Below are 17901 nucleotides of genomic sequence, written 5' to 3' on the forward strand. Positions count from 1 at the left end.
TGTGATCTGTTTTATGTTTAAAAAACATTTGGAAGCCCCCATCCAGCATGAATAGAGTAGGTTAAATAAACAAAACAAAATAAATATTTCTTCATTTAACAAAGAAGTGGACAGTAACTGTGAAATACTGTATTTCATTTACTGAATTGGTGCTGGAAAGTGTTAAATAAGAATCACCATTTAGGAAGGTCAAGTAAAATACTTGAATTTAACAGTGTGACTTAAAAGCCACCCACTCCTTTCCTGCCTCCTTGGTCTGAACTTCATGTCTTTTTCTTACAGTGAACGGATATCACATACCAGGCACGTTGGCATCACAGCTAGAGCCAAGCCACATGAGTCTCCGCAAAATCAGCAGTGACCCTCAGGTAAATTCACACAATGTACATCAGGGTTCCTCCCTTAATAAATTTAGCTTTATTTAGAAACAGGTTTAGTGATAACTTCCAGTACAAGGAAGCTTGAAAGTTTTTTTTAAGTTTAAAAAAATGTGAATCGCCATTACTCCATAGCAAAGTCCAAGTTTGTACTGTGAATCTCAAAGTCATTATAGTTCTGAAGCACCTCCCTCCCTCTGTGTATGTGTCTCTTTCTATGCCTCTCTGTCTCTGCTGTTTTTATATGTCAAAGCTCCTATTGATGTTATTCAGTTTTGGCCATCTGTGATCATTTGGTAGCATGAAGTTCTTCAGGCAAGTTTGTAATGTGCTTTCTTTCTATCTAAGTTTTAATTGCAATTACACTAAGTGCTTGCTTACACTTTGCTCTTTGGTCCTTACCATATAGTGGGTTTTTCTTTTCTTTTTTTATTGCTATCTTCAATCAAATCTATGTTTCTCACATTTTTTTTATGATGTGTGAACTTGGGAAGTGGGGATATTGGAAATCCTCCATGAGCCTCCTTTATTGCTATTTTAGAACATGTTGAAAGATGGATTGAAGTTTTCTTGCATGGTTTAGATCCTTAGGTCATACATGCTTCAGAATTCTATGTATAAGTGTGGTGATAATGACAGTCCTTGACATCAGTCCAGCATGTAACTGTACCAGGAGACTTTTGAGATATTTCCACTTTCCTACATTCTAAATATCATCCTGAAATGATCTTTGCAAATGGCATCTCTAAATTGCAACCCAGTGCTCCCTGTAGTTTCCTGCCCTGTTTGTATTATTCATTAACAACTCCAATTGAGTTTATAAAATCACAGAATGGGAAGGGACATTTAGGCCACTGAATTTAGCCCCCAGGAATCCAATTGCAGGAATCCAAATTAAAGCATCCTGGGCAGATAGCTGCCTAGAACCCATCCAGCAAAAGAAAGGACACCATTATTCTGGATAATAATAGTTTCCACTGTCATAAAATTTGCTCTTAACAAGTAGCCATTTTTTTCTAATATTTTATATTTGAATTCAAATTTAAGTCCATTACACTGTGTCCTTCACTCAATAGAACACAGGTCTTAACCTTCTCTTATGTGTCATCCTTCAGGAATTTGGAGAATGCTTTTATATTTCTCTTTGTCTCAAATCTACTCAAGGTTAAATATACCCAATTTTTCAATGGAAGTTAATGTTTCTAGTCCCCAGATATCACTGGTTGCCCTATTCTGACCCTGCACTACTTACGGTAATCTGAATTCCTAAAGTGTAGTACTTTAAACATATTGCCTGAGCTATGAGCCTACTGATTCAGAATAAAGTAAAAATTGTAGTTCCCATGAAACCTAAAATTATAGTAACTTTTATTGCAACCACATCAGACTACTGATTCATACTCAACTTGTAATCAACAAGTATTTCAAAATATTTTAAGAACTATTACAAAGCCATACATAAACCAAACTATATCTATTTGTTTAATTTATGCTTCCTAAGTATATAAGTTTGCATAAGTTTCTGTTAAATTTCATTTTTTTAAAAAAATTCAGCACATCTGTCTACTACAACAAGCTTTTATTTTTGTCTTCTATGATACTATGTCCCTTCCCATAATACTGTATCATGTGCAAATTTAATCAGTTGCATTCCATCTCACATATATTTAATAAAAATATAAAGTACAAGTCCTAGGAATCTTCTGTCACTCTCTTCAATATTTCCAGAGTGATGAGGAAATTGCTTTGAATGTTCTGCACATCTTAAAAGGTGAGACATAATGACTAAATATAGCTGAATTATAAAGACCCAGTGTTCTAGAATGCAGCACTGAATCCAAAATTTAAATCCTCATTCTGCACCTGTGTGGATTAAAATACATTTGGTCATTTCCAACCATGATGTTGCAAAGTAATTTTCGCAGTTTACGTGTCAATTTCACTTTCTCATTTACAATACCCACACTGTGATAATGGAGGAAATAATACATCACAGATTACAATAGCATATTAGAAATGTAATTATGAACTTCCTCCTAAAGCCTATCAGATCCTTTTATTATTTTATTATTTGGCCACCGATATGATACAGCTCCTTCCCAAATGTTAATGGAAAGAACTTGTAGGCAGTGGTAGGAGTCAAATTTTTTAGCAACCGGTTCTCTGCCCTAATGACTGACCGGGTGGGTGTGGCTGGATGGGCATGGCTGGGTGGCCATGTGACTGGATGAGCATGGCCAATTCAATGTCACTCACATCAAGGGGTGCCTCACCTCGTTCTTCCCCTCCCAGCCACTCCTTGTCACACCCGGCCTCAGTATATCTATAGTTCTGTAAAAATGTTGTTCATCTTTTTTTGACTATATTAACTGCATCTACATACTATAGATGTACTTTCATGGACCACTGAAAGGAGGAAATGGCTCAAATATTTTGCCCAAGAGTGTGATAGGCAACAGGCTTTTGAGAGGCTGCCACAAAGAAGGGTGGGGAGCAAAGTATTTTCCAAAGAAGCAGAAGGCAAAACAAGAATAAATGGATTGAAACTGAACAAAGATAGAAGCAACCTGAAACTAAGGAGAAACTTCCTGACAGTGAGAACAATTAACCAGTGGAACTGCTTGCCTCCAGAAGTTCTGAATGCTCCAACTCTGGAGGTTTTTAAGAAAAGACTGGACAGCCATTTCTCTGAAATGACATAGGGTCCCCCCACCCCCAGGTCCCTTCTAAGTGTTATTCTGTTATATTGACACCTTTCTCAGGCTCTCTACTCAGATTTTGGCATTCTCAGAGTTCTCCTGCCTGAGCAGGGGGTTGGACTAGAAGACCTCCAAAGTCCCTTTCAACTATGTTATTCTGTTATTCCTGAACTAAACAGCTATGACCCTCATTGGGACCCTATCTCTTTTGCTCCCTCTGGACTAACGACTTAAAGATCTGCCTCTAGACATTCATTTTAGTAAGATTTTTAGAAACCTGCAGTTGAAAGTTCTTCATGTCTCCTTACCCTGAAGACCCAATTTCATCTGGAATTTAATCTCAAACTGATTGCCTTTTTGGCATTTCTCTTGATACTTCTCCAAAATACACTCCCAAGAAGCCACATCTTTCTATCTATCCATCCCCCCCTCCACAGACACACAAACACACACACATTATCAATTTAAGCAAATTCCCTTGTCTTGGAGATTTTTGAATCATAGGCTAGAAGAAGGTACCTTGGAAGTCTTATATTTCAGCCTTCTGCTCCAGGCAGAAGACCTCATACATTCTTGTGGGTTTGCAGACATCATTTTGCTGCAAAAACTGTGGGCAGCCTTCCCAGCCACACACTTCCTCCTCCCACCACCCCATGTGAGGCAGGAAGCCCGAGAGAAAGTGCCTGGTCTGGGCACACAGCCCTTCATGACAGAGCCCTTCCCAGGGAGCAAATCATAGCTTAGATGAACTGATCTGTCCCGAAGGCGAGCTTGGTAGCAAAGCGAGCTCAAGAGCTGCAACGGTGGTCCAGGAGGACAGGCGGATGTCCCAGGACTGCACATGTGCACCGCAGAAGCAGTCTTGGCCCCAACGCAGAATTACCCTCAAGGGCCACCCACCCACCCGCTGGTTGGGCCAGCCTGGAAGTGGCACGTCTCCTGTCACAGGATGAATGTGGGACCTGAGGCAGAGGGGAAGGCAAGTGGCAGTATTCACTTGGAGGCCCCACGGAAGCTGAGTGCACCAGCCCAAAAGGCAATCGAGCCTCGCTGTGTCCCCGTGAGGCTGCTCTTCGACCGAGGGCAATGGGTCTCCATCCCTTGCTGCCAGCATCAGCCTTACCTTCTAGAGCTTCCACATGCTTTCGCCGGCCTGAATACCATGCCCCTCAGATTCCAACGGGGCCAGCATGCAGCTGTCTACGAAGGTAAGGCTGACGGGGGAGATGCCACGCTGGGGCCAAGACTGCTGCTCTGTTGCAATGCATACATGCAGCCCCGGGCACTGCACACTCTCCCGGAGCGCCATCACTGGCGGGCACTTGCCCCATTGGGATCTGAAGGGCAGGGCACTTGGGCCGGTGTGGAAAGTCTGCAGCTCCTCGAGGCTTTCAGGACAGATCAGCTCATCCAAAGCTTTGCTCCCTCGTGGAGGGCTGTTTTCAAGGCTTCTTGGGCCTCAAGAAGCAGTAGGAAGCTGAGAGAGAGGAATGGATTGAGGTGGAGAGAAATGGATTGAGGCGGAGAGAAATGGATTGAGGCTGAGAGAAGTGGTAGGAGGAACAGGGAGAGCTGAGCACTCTTCCCAGCCCCGTTTCCCCACCAAGGCAGCTGGGTGAGTCTAGTCTAGGCGAGCAAAGAGGATCTGAGATCAGTGAAGGAAGGCAAAGGCAGTGAGCTGGGCTGCGGCTGGATATGGTAGGCTTCAGCAGCAAGCAGGAAAGCTGGCTGGGCCACATGGGAGGCACCTAAGATGGGACTCAGGGCTTGTTCGCAGGCTCACCCAGGTAGATCAGGGGCCGCTCAGCTGGGCTGCAGGGAGAGTGCTGCGTGGGACGCTGCCACGGGGGTGAAGGCAGGCAACCTAGCTGGCTGCAGAGACCACATGGTCGAGGCAAGCGAGGGAGCCAGACAGAGAGCAGTAGCAGCTGCAATGCCAGGTGATCGGGCAAGATGAGGAGTAACTGGGCAGGGAGGGCAGGGCGGGGCCAGCCAGTGGTGGGATTTGCCAGTTTGCCAAACTGTGCAGAATCTTAACAACTGGTTTGCCTGAACTGGTCCGAACTGAGGATGTACTTCATATAAGCATATGGAATATAGAATTCATTGCTACATGTTAGGATTAGACTTCCAACTTGAATATCTTCCAAAGGTACAAATAAAAAAAGATAAAAGTTTTCAATTTCTATCAGTCATGTTGGCTAGTAAACCTATAGTGTTAACACTGAGAGTGTAATGCAAGTGTGAAGATTTTTCACACCTTACTTGTGTACTTCCTGTAGATATTTGATATTTCCACTACGGAAACAGAATGCTGAATTAAATAGGCCTTTCATTTGATGTATGTAAAAAATCACAAAGTTAGCATACAGGAGGAGAAAACAAGGTCTGAATTTGAGTGCATTCTCCAAAACTTTGAATCTAACAATCACCTAAATAATGCATTTCTAAAATAAATGCATGATTGGAATAGGTTCACAAATTCTGGATCCATTTTTTACTCATTCTCTCTAGCTGAAAAGGTAGATTGGATAGTCACTATATTCTATATCTTCCTTTATGTCTCTGGCATATCTCACCACCTTTAACACTTTGGGAGATGACTGAACCTTGATTTGTAGATAATTTTTATGTATGTCTTTCTTGGTCTTCATTGTTGTTGTTCTTTTGTAGCACCCAGGATAGCGATCACTTTGAGTTCATCTGGTCCTGGTGTAAGAATTTAAATTAATGGTCTTTGTTTTGGATTTACTGAGGTTTAATGGTCTTTGTTTTGGATTTACATCTGAATGGCACAAAATTAGATTATTTCTGAACACATTGTTCTATATAGATTATTCATTATTTATTATTCTATATACCAGTGGCGGCTTACCTTTTTGGGCTCCTGTGCCAAAAATAGTGTGTGTGCTTGCACGCTCGTACTTGCATGCCAGCACCCAGAAGGCAATGCGCGCACCCCAACATCCCCTACACATGCGTGCATTCCCACCCACCCACCCTGCCGCCCCCTTACCTGCACTGTGCCTCACAGCTGATTTTCAGCTGGTTTGAGGCCTTTTTCCGCCTTCCAAAGGCTTGAGGCTGGCTTCTGCAGGCTTTGCAGGCCAAAAATTAGCTCCGTTTCATCACTTCTGGTATTTTCAGAAAAACAGGAAGTGATGAACCGGGACTAGTTTTCAGCCTGCAAAGCCTGCAGAAGCCTTCCTCAAGCCTTTGGGAAGCTGAAAAAGGCCTTAAACAGGCTGAAAATCAGCTGTGAGGCACACACATGTCCAGTGAGGTAAGTTTGCCTGCAGCTCGTGTGCCGGCACAAATGGCTCTGCATGCCACCTGTGGCACATGTGCCATAGGTTCACCATCATGGCTATATACAGTGCATAGATTTCATATTCACATTAGCTGTAGGTGATTTAAAATGAATAAACAGTCATTAGAGCAGTTTCATGCAACGCTCAAGTGATTCTTCTTATATTGGCTTTGAAATGCAAGACTCAACCCAGTCAGCCAACTAGAAAGAATGGGGAAAATGGAATATCCTTAGCTAATGTGATACAAACAGTTGGTTCAAAGAAGTTTTAATATTAACCAAAGCAATTTGCTGGTTTGAAAGCTCAGATAATTTAGGTTTACTATTGAAGCTGCTAGCAGTTTATTGAGCATGAAACTACATTCCATATAGGCAAAGCTGGGAGCTTTAAAGCAAATATTTTTGTTACTTTTTATTTTTCATACACAACTTAAGGTTGTGTATGTATCCTATTTTCCCCCCAACAACAACTTTGTGAAGTGGATTGGGCTGAGAGAAATGACTGGCCCAAAATGATCCAGCCAGTTTTTCGTGCTATGACAGGTCTAGAAGTCACAGTCTTCTTTATTTTTATAAAGAAAACAGAAGATTTAGAATTCTTCATTCTATGGTTCTTTCCAGTAAAATTAACAATCAGCCCTAATTATGTTGTAGAACTAATGCTGGCCTGCTGCATGGTGATTCCTTTTCTGTACATGTGAACAACTAATGCCAACAGTGTTATTTAAAAAAAAAATCCTTTGAGACATTTTAAGATATGAATGTGTGAGAGATTAAAGTGTTTATTGGCTCTCAAATTCTTGGCTCTCTTGGATTAAAGACTGATAAAAGATGTATTTTGTTTTAAAATGAAATAAGAGAAGCTGATTCACTTACATAAGGATACGGTACTTTGAAAGAAATTTTCCCAGAAATCAGAGAGGAGGAAGAACATGCTTCTCTATTCCAGATTTTACTATGGTGCAGAAAAGGATGGACTGGTGAGATGCTGTAATCTGAGGAATATGGCCCCCCTAAAGAATTGGTTATTCTTTATATTAAATCTGTTTCCTAGATTTTTGTGACTATTGTCTATCATTTTACCGTATGCAATTCAAAACAAGATGGGTAGGCTCTGTTTTCAAAGTACTTTTCTTGTTGCTCTGTGTAGTGCTGGGTAATACAATGCACGTTTATTTCTTTATTTTGTAAGAGATATAGACAAGAAATGAACCTTTCAAGAATAATGGATGCAATTAAGGATACAGAGGACATGTCCATCATGCTGTTGTTAGCTGTTGCATGGATTTCAAGATGGAATAACAGAGCAAATGTCAGCTTAAAACATATAGCTGTTGTCTTCTTGATAGAATGTTGCACCTGGTGCTTTTTGTTTAGTTCATTTTGTGTCTGTCAGTTTTATGCAAGGGATGCTTTGTAAAGCTTTTGGTCTTTTGCAAATATAGGTAAAGGAAGCCTGAAGGACAGCTGCATTGTGGTTTTAGCTTCACATGCAGACAGCTATAGCTGGATGAAGCAATTACTTTTGCTCATGGTTTAATGTTCTTGGAGTTGTTCACTTTCACTTGTTTTTATAATGGTTTGCATTTTAGAAGACCATATTTTTTTTCCCTAATGCTGGCTAGCTGTGTTTATTTAGTTTCAAGGCAGCCGGAGTTTTTTTTTAAATGTGTTTGATTTGATTTGTTTGTATCAATGTATCAATGCATTTCTGTGTGAATCATTCCATTAATGTAAAGACCATCCCATGCACTCTTTTGGAAACCTATATCCTGACATTGAAACAGTGCAGATTTAATCATGTACCAGAATGCTTTCTATTAGGAATTATGTCAAAAAATGCAATAAGGATGAGCTATATTTGATTATACACGTTACTACTGCGGCAAGGATAGCATTTGCCCAGAACTGGAAAGAGACAGACATACCGAGTGAAGACGAAGTAATAAACAAAATCTTGATATGCACTGAAATGGACAAGCTAACTTTAGAGATGAAAAATAAAGACGAGTCGGCATACTACGCAATTAGGGATAGATTCTATCACTGGTGAGAGTAGAAAGAAGATCTTAAGTTGGGAAAGGAGTTGCTGAGAGGGTAAATGAATGTATGAAATGAAAATAGGACCAATGATGTGTAATGTAATATATGAGTGAACAAATGTATATATGTATATACTTAAATAATTGTATATAGGAAAATATATATCTATGCGATACTGACCAAAAGTTATGTCAAACCAACTTCACTATGTTCAATGTTTTTAATTGTTTTGTTCAATAAAATATTTTTAAAAAAATTAAAAAAGAAAAGAAACAGTGCAGATTTTAATTCTAAAAAATGCAAATTAAATAAGCTTGGGTTAAATGAATTGCTTCCCTATCTCTAGCTAGGAAACATATCTTTACCTCTTTTGACTGAGTTTTCAAAGCCATCAGAAAGGGGGGCAATGAAAGGTGTCTGAACCTACAATCAAAACATTGTTTATATACACCAACTGTGATGTATACATGGGGAGTTTCTGACAACTCTTTAATACTGGGAGAGTCCAAATCCAGCGTTGGCGTGCAGTTGAAGGGTTAACTCCAAAGCAAAGCACTGATTGGAAGGGGAGGGGTCACCCTCTTTCGAATGAATTATCTGGCTGTATAGAGCTTATGTGCTGCTTCAGGATCACAGTACAGAACTCTGCCATGCAAAAGCCCAGCTGCCAAGCTGTGACACTTCCAGACATGGGAAAAGGCTAACCCAGGAATCAAGCAGAAGGGACTCTGCTCACAGTTGGCTTGCATTTAGCTTTAAACATCACCTCCATACACATAATCCTTATATACACACAATTTCTTCAGAAACATACCATGTCGGATGTGGAATGCAGTTTTGATGATGCTTCTTGCCTCTCTCCTCAGAGTCCTGGGTCTCCATCACCGACTCGAAAGCAGAATAAGGAGAACACCTTTACGGTAAGTAGAATCCTGGAGTGATAATCACCAATCCAGTTGCTATGGTGATCCAGTCAGCAAGTATCACTGCAGGCTGGGCCGGAGGGGGGTGAAGACAGGATTTTGTGTGCTGGGGTCTGCCTCATGTTTTCCAGATGTAAACATGGTTCTTTCTCTCCTCAGCAGTAGCTGCAATGAAGCCATATTTAAAAGGCTGAAGCTAGCAAAAAGCCTGTTACACAGAGATAGGAAAGAAACATCAGAAAGCAAAAGAGAGGGTGGGAGACACTTCTGTGTGCTGGGATGTTTAAATTACAGTTGGAGCAGTTTTTATTCATTTCGTTCAAACAATTTATCACTAGTGAAGTCATCTAAAGAATAGAGCGTTCCTGTGAACAGCATACACAATGCAAAAAGTTGACACCAAGGTTTCATGAAACCTGTTTTCTATGATGACTTACCTTTCAGATTTCAATGACTAGAGAAAAATAATTGTGTGTGTGTGTGTGTAAACACATAGTTATTTTTCTCTAGTATACATCCATCCATCAAATATACACACTTTAAAGTTGTTTTTCAGTGTGGGTGGCTGAGATGTTATATTTTGAATTCTGTTTTTTAAATCAATATAAACTTATTCTTCACACCATTGTCGCTCATAAACATGGATCATATGTACAAATTGGAATGCAGTGATTAAAAAGCTATAAATGTTCCTCTGTTGAAATGTGAGGTCTGCCTTTTTGCTGCAAACAATAATAGAAAGAAATCTGTGCAAGCAACATGACATCCCTCAATGATCGAGTAAGAAAGAGAACACCAGGGAACTAGTATATGGTGGAATGATTATTTATATAGGTGTTGATGTTCTCTTTTGATATCCATTCAGTTTTTACAAGTTTGAAATGTAATTTTAGTGTTTTATCAACTTACACCTTTTAGGATTTACACTGGGCTGTGAAAATACGGGCTCATTTGGATTTTGGAATGCATCTCTATTGTGGAACGGAGATTTTGAATTTGTTTTGATGAAGGGCTGCAGTAGGATCAGTTTTACTGAATGAATTGCAGATTGCTCCGCTTCTCAATGAAACTGTTAGCAACCAAAATAAATACCTTACATTTATTTCCAACTAGCAGGTTACTAAAACAACAACCCCAAATTTTGACAAAGGATAATCATTCTTATTTGGTTGCCTTTACTCTATTGTATATTTGTGCTTACTTCAGGAATTGTTAAACCAGAATAAGTGTTTAGTAAAGTCAACTCAGCTAACTTTACTTAACAGTTCTTCTGAAGTCATTGTTATTGAATTTGCCTGAAGCAATGTCATTTTCTGACAAAGTCAGAATAATCACAGTAAGTTGCAAATGAAATAAAAGAAAAATTGCACTTTATTATTATTATTATATTCTTTATCCTTATTCCTGAAGTGGATTGATTTTGCACCTCCAATACTGCAGATTTTCTTCTACATTCCTTTCTTAAGTTCCAAACTCAACATTGAGAAACATCATCATTTCTAAAGGAAATGTCTGAAATGGCATTTTGAGCAGAGGGGGGGAGTTAGATTAGAAGACCTCCAAGGTCTTGTTCAACTCTTTTCTTCTGGATGTCTTAGATGTTCACCTCTGACTTCCAGAAACCAGAATCCACAAACTATCTGTTGATTTTTCTTGCTTCAGAATAAAAAATTCAGAAATGGAAGCTTATCACTGGAGGCTTTCAAGAAGAGACTAGTCTGCCGTCTATCAGAAATGGTGTAGGATTTCCTGCTTGGGCAGGGCGGGGTTGGACTACATGACCTACAAGATCCCTTTCGACTCTGTTTTAATCTGTTAAATCTTAAAATGTATCAGATGATCAGGGGACTTTGAAAAAGTCTCAGATAATTCCACTTATAAATAATAAGAAATCATGTTTTGGAAGTAGAGATACTAGCAGCAATTATTGCTTGGCTTACTTGTTCGTCCCCATCTTGTCATCTTCTCTGTATATCACAATTCAGAACGTCTGACTTTGGTCATATCAACAAGATATAAGTTGGCATTAGTATCAGAACAGCCAAATAATTGCAGTGGTCTCCAGGGACGCACAAACGATTGTTTGGTTTGCAGATGTTGAAGAAAATCATAGGTTGCACAAATGTTTGACATCCTACAGGAGGAGGTACTATCCCTAGATTCATTCCCATAATACTAAAATATGGTACGAAAACAGCTATTTTGTTTCTGTGGTAAATACAGAGTACTTACCAATTCACTGAGATTTTTCCCAGTGACTGTTTCTGTTGTCAACAATTAGTTCCCTATGCTTCCATTACTATAATTTCATTAAAAATTGTTCCTCCAATTAAAGTACTGCAGATATGGAGTGGATAAATCAGTTATCTATAAACATATCCTCATTGTTCAACAGTAACATAGATCCTTTGTCCCAAACCAGATGCCTTTTTGTGCAACCAACTCTTGAAACTTAAGAGGTTAAATGCAACACTCATGATAGGAAGGCCTTACCCTTGTACCTGCTGGTGCACAGTGTATGAAAATGGGAAAGAAGAACCAAATTATTGATGTAGTATTGGAGGTGGAACTACATAGCCTCCTACTCATATACTAACAGGAATCTGTAACACTTGAAATATCTTGACTCTTGCCCAAAATTTCTTTCACGCAGAATAGTGTTAACTTGAGGCAAACATTTCAACGCAGCATCAGCAAAGATCCTTTGATGTGTGAATATAAAGATCATTCTTATTCCCTTCTCATTTTCCTGCAAAATGTATGTTGTGCACCTGCACAACATACATATTCCAAGTAGGTATGCAGCTGTGACTTTCAGTATTTGCTTCTCCATGAAGTTCACAGGAAATTGTGCCTTTGGCACTGAGTCACATTCAACACTGACACTCTGTTAAAAGGATTTAGTTGGTATTTAAATCATCTGGAAATGGCCCCCAAGCCACATTATGGCCAAACGATGTTCCATTGGACAGCCACGTCCTTCAGATGCCAACAAGTGTTCATAGAGAAGTTGTGGCTGTAAATGAAGTCATTTGATATTTCTTGGAATCCTCATAAGAGGAACTGTGAGCAAGAGATGTTGGACAAGATGTTGTCTTTCAGAACATGCCTTGGATACTATTCTTAGATAGTTTTTCTACTGTCCCCAGTGACGCTGTTCTGAAACTTGAATGAAGCATTCATTATGATTTTGGTCTTCATTTCAGGGATCTTCATATATTCTTCTTTTCCTTCCCTAAAACAACATAATAAGCATTTTTAAGGAAAATAAACAGCTACCATGCTATTTTTTTTTCCTGTGATGTTATTTTTCAGGTAAAAAAACAGGCAATGATTTTTCATAGGTTCAGGGCTGTAAGAGTAGTCTTAAAATGGACAATTTTACCATTTTGTGTTTATTTCTGCCTATCAAATTCTGGTAAATCTACCATTCTCAGAGTTTTGTAGCATTTCTGACCTGGAAAACATTTTTAAAACCCCAGAAACATATAGGCAGTGCCACTACAAGCAGGAACACCTATGTTGAATACGAAGGACAGAGATGCTTCTTAGATGCTGTCCACATAGCACATATAGCCACCATATAAAGATACATTCCAGGAATATTTTACTTTAAAAAAAAATTGTTTATGGGCATGAGCACTCATATAACCCTACAAAAATAGAACAATAGCCCATGCCTTTGGCAATTTGTTACAGAAATGCCTTTTTCTTAAAACAGTGTATTTCTCCATCTTCCTCCAATGCTTGATTAAAAAACCTATTCTGCTTGAAGGAAGATTTTCCATCTTATAAAAGTACTACAACCATATTGGGTTTATTGCTTGAGTCCTTAGATGCTTTGATTTTCAAGGCAAAAAGGGACTCCAGGGTATTTTGAGATATATAGGAAGCATCTATCTGTGACTTATTTGTAACCAAGCTCATCTTTTCTTGAGATTGTGCTGCAGTTGCATGATCTTGAGAAAAGATGCAGCTGTAGGGAATTAAGAATAGGTGCTACTTGAATGTCCTCACATTCACACGTTTCAGGTCTTGAAACACTAGACAGCTCCAATAACCATGCCTGTTGCTCCACAATAATAATATGTACATGTTTTATTTCTTGTTTTGGAAAAATGTTCATCCATATTCCATGTCCATCCTACCAGACAAAATGCATAGAATCATATGTGGTTGGTGCAATGTCAACATTGCACAATTATTACTGATAACACTGGATAATATTGGTATATTCTCCATTATATGGAGAAGGCCTGCATTCTTCTTTTCTGGAAAGAGAAGACAACAAAGAGACTTGTCAGCTATGTTGAAGTATCTGAAAAAAAATGTCATGCAGAAAATGGGCTAGGTTTGTGCAGGTAATTCCAAGGACAGAATAGGAAGCAATGGGTTTAAATACAAAGGATTTGTACTTAGTTAAACATCCTAATAGCAAAAGCTGTTTAACAGTCAAACAAGATTGTCTTGGCAAGTTATGGGATTCTCATCTGCTGGAGGTATGATGGCCATCTGCAAGAAAGTCTGTCCTATGGGATTCCTCTATTGAAGAGGAGATTGGACTAGATAATCTACAAGACCCACTCCATAAGTGGTCTGTAATTCTGTGGTTCAAATGGCATATAAAGAACATTCTGATGTACTTTGTATTTCATCAAAGCTTGTATCTCTAAAACAATGACTTTCAATAATTTATATATATTAAATTATTGGAAGTCACTTGCCTATAGTGATTTATGCATAACTCATGTGACAACACCATCAACAATCACCTAAAAGAAAAATTACATTTTTCAAACAGCTAAAGAGATTATATATGGATTTTTTATCTACCCATGGGGTAAAGAGAATACTAACACCCTAGCAACTTTCAGAGAGAATTTAGTGCCCTGTTGAGTTCTAAGTATATAGATAATTGAATAAATATACCTTAATAACCAAGTGTTTGAGATTAATATATTCTGATAAGCAACTTTCATGTCTTATGTCATCTTTTTGGGTTTAACTGTTTTTGGAATTTATTTTATTTATTTATTTTGTCGAGCATGTATTAGATAACAGGTATAAATATAAACTTGATTATTAATACATAAAATGGATACAAATAAAAAGGAACATTAGGACAGGGACAGTAGGCAAGACCTCTTAGGAATGGGGTGAGGTCAACAGTAGACAGTCTAAGGTTAAAGTTAAATTTACCCGAATAGTTCTGGACATATGATTTTTTGTAAGTAAGTAATAGCTTTGTCTTGAAGGGTTTCTAGTTTTTTCTGAAGGAAAAAAAATGTAATTCAAATTGTGGTTCTATCTTGCTCGGGGTCTTTTTTTTCTAGACATTGCAAAAGCTTTCAGACTGAGGAAGCCCTTTCTACCTGCTTTTGATGACATCTTCTGGCTGGACAGAGAATCACTCCAATTAACTGCCTATATCTATGTCCTGTTTAAGCATCCAGCTTCTACATATGTAGCATCTCTCTGTTTCTGAATTGCTTTGCATTTCCAGCATATTTATATTACTTTCTTCTTTATTAGATAAACTGTGTGACTTTTCCCCATCCTGACACAATGCCAGAACAGCAGTTGCTAAAACCTTCTGAATGGAGCTACTGTGATTATTTCTGGGTAAGTGAGCAGCTTCCCATATGCTGTTTACTGCAGTAGTTGAGCTTTGCACAGGAAGAGACATATTGATAACATCTCTGATAGCAAACACGGTAAAATTGAAGCCTAAAAATTGATGCCTATGACACTGCAAAAGTTATTCTCTTTCTTTATGTATGATATCCAGCAGAATCATTATACTGTTAAAACCAGATGACTGGAATTAAGTAGAATCACTTCCTCGCCTTCCAGCCTGCAATGCTCTAAACAAGAGATGGGCAATTCATAGCTGTAGCTATCAGGCAGCAGATTCCTATTTTATGTTAATGGTTAGGGAAAAACCATTCTTTTGAGGAGGAAGGAAAGAAAAGAGGAAGGAGAAAAGAGCCTTCCCTTCAAAACTCACAGATTGAACACTTGTTATCTAGTAATGTTGAGTAGCATCTTCAAGCTCGCACAGCATAAATTATCCTTCCTCAACTTCCCATAGTGTAAAACCAGTAATCTGAAAGTTGCATTACATCAGGACAGTCTTTTTCTCACGAATGAAGGCAAATATATGTGTCCCAGGATAATATTGCAGGATCCAATCTGGGTCGGTCACCGAGACCAGAGATTTTGTCTTGTGAGCTTTTGGACTCATGCTGGAGTCTCTCCTCAGAGAAGTACCCTGAAAATGGGCTCCAGCATGAGTCCAAAAGCTCGGAAGACAAAATCTCAGATCCCGGGGACTGACCCAGATAGGATCCTACAAAAGTCTTTTTGCTTTTCTGTTCTGTTCGTTAACCATATGCTCAAGATAAGAGAAAGAGTGCATGTGTGAGTGTGCATGTGTGTGTTTAAGAGACAGTGGCTACATATAAGTGGGTAATGATCTCCAGTCTGTAATCACTATAGCCTAGAGCCATAAACGTGTGTCCAGCCATATCTGAACCTAACATTCCATATAAATCTGAGAAGTAGTGTTTTATGTATCATCCAACTCATTTGCATCCATCTCATCATGTCTTATTCACCGGAGATGGTTTCCAAAACCGATTTGTTGCTTATAGTAAGAAAGGAGTGTGTGTGAATGTGCATGATCATACCTAAATGGATGAATAAAATGTTAAGTCTAGGTTGATAGCTTTCTCAACCAAGTAACCAATTTCATGTTACCTTAGAGCATCAAGAACTCTTGGTTGATTTTTAGATGACGCAGACACAGAGAAAGTGAAATTTACCAAATGTACTATGAATGGTCTGCCTCCTCATTTGTTTTGTACTCTAGATTAATGACCTATGAATGCCAATTGTCTGAGCCTCCTATTAGAAGCCTCACCGTACCCCCATCCCTGTTTGGATTCAAACTGGTGGTTTATACTCACTACTGACCACTAGGGGGACTATACACCCAGTTCTGTTCTTGTTGCGATTCATCAGGCATAGATAACCCCATATATAGGTTAGATCTCCGTACATTCAACTCTTCACTGGGATTTGAACTTGCCCACCTGAGGCAAGTTCCCCAGTTTGCTAAATGTTTCAAGTGTGTTTAATTTTTAATTGTAAGCATTCTTGAACTTTTGAAAAGTGAGGGTGAAGATGTTTGTAATGAAAAAAAGGTAGAATTTCCTGGAAGTTGCAAACTCAGAGAAGAAAGTAAAGAATGCCTTGAATTGGAGACTGCATTTAGGAAGACTTCTTGTTAATTTTAATTGGATTGCCACTGCCTTTTTCCAGAATGTTCTTTCAATTTCCCAGTTAACCAGAGCCCTGGACTCTTTAGGGGAGGCAGTTCCTTTTTCAACCTGTACAAACCCGAGCAGTCCATTATGAGATCCTTTTATAATAGCCATTGTCAGTTCTTGTGGCTGTAAAGTCCCTTGCTATTGAATTGCTTGTTTCCTATATGCAAAAACAAGCTCAGGTGCCCATGATTTACCTTTAAAAAGAAAAAAAGAAATCCTGGCAGATTTGTTAGCACCAATTATAACTCTGCTATTAGGACGGACGAGAGAGTATTATGACAGCTGGATATCACCCAGCATATTTGCAAATACCTCTTACAGTATAAGAATGTGATTGCATTTTCTAACACATCTCACCTGGCCCATACTTTTGCTGTTCATTTTCTTTAGACTGATAAGAAGGACCCCCAAGGGAACAGTACAGTCTCAGGATTTGAAATTCTTTTGCAGAAACAACTGAAAGGGAAGCAAATGCAGAAAGAAATGGCAGAGTTTATTCGAGAAAGGTAACTTAGAAACTCAGTAATGATCTAAATTGACTCCATTGTGGTTTGGGTTTATGTTTCCAATGGTGAGACTCCTGATTCTATCAATGTACAAGTCTAGTGGAGTGTTTTCTTTTAAACACAACTAATATTCAGAGATCAGATAGTAAATACAAATATTTGTTACTTTTTTTTAATGTAATACAAGGGTGTCAAACTCGCATCATCACAATGACATCACATGACATATTGTGACTTTTTCCCCTTCACTAAACCAGGCGTGGGCGTGGCCAGCGCATGGTGCATCCGGCCCGCCAGCCTCAAGTTTGACAGCCCTGCTCTAATAGTTTCGTGTTTCTATTTACTGTTGAAATGTATACAGGTAGTTCTCAACTTACATCCATTCATTCAGTGACCATTCAAATTGTAACAGAGGGCTTACAATTACCTCACAGCATCTTGAGGTCATGTGATTACCTTTTGCAATTTTCCTCATTGGCTTCCCCTAAGTAAAGTCAATGGAAGAACTGGAAGAACTTCAAGTTACTCCTGTTGCTTTTTTTTTCCTGAGGATCTTATGCTCCATTGCACCCACCTGCACTTTTACCTGCCTGCACTCTGTGGTGCCCACACGCACTTATATACCCATTTACACACTTTCCTGAACCTGTTTGCACCCATAGCTCCCACTTGTACCTGCCTATAGCATCTATCTGCCTTTACTTGGTCCTGC

General features: G+C 39.0%; 1 protein-coding gene across 2 annotated transcripts in view; it reads left to right on the forward strand.

The window, feature by feature from the left end:
• The window catches only part of GAS7 (growth arrest specific 7), a 158564-nt gene that overhangs the window by 127181 nt on the left and 13482 nt on the right, over positions 1–17901 (forward strand). For both annotated transcript variants that reach the window (XM_026667570.2, XM_087953948.1), the window contains exons 4-7: positions 283–368; positions 9296–9349; positions 14885–14974; positions 17074–17189. In XM_026667570.2, coding sequence (XP_026523355.1) covers positions 283–368; positions 9296–9349; positions 14885–14974; positions 17074–17189 — 346 coding nt within the window. The remainder of the gene's footprint in view (positions 1–282; positions 369–9295; positions 9350–14884; positions 14975–17073; positions 17190–17901) is intronic.

This window comes from Notechis scutatus, chromosome 2 (assembly GCF_049901735.1).
Source record: "Notechis scutatus isolate UNSWTSFEM ecotype Mainland chromosome 2, rNotScu1.2, whole genome shotgun sequence".
Classification (NCBI taxonomy): Eukaryota; Metazoa; Chordata; class Lepidosauria; order Squamata; family Elapidae; genus Notechis; species Notechis scutatus.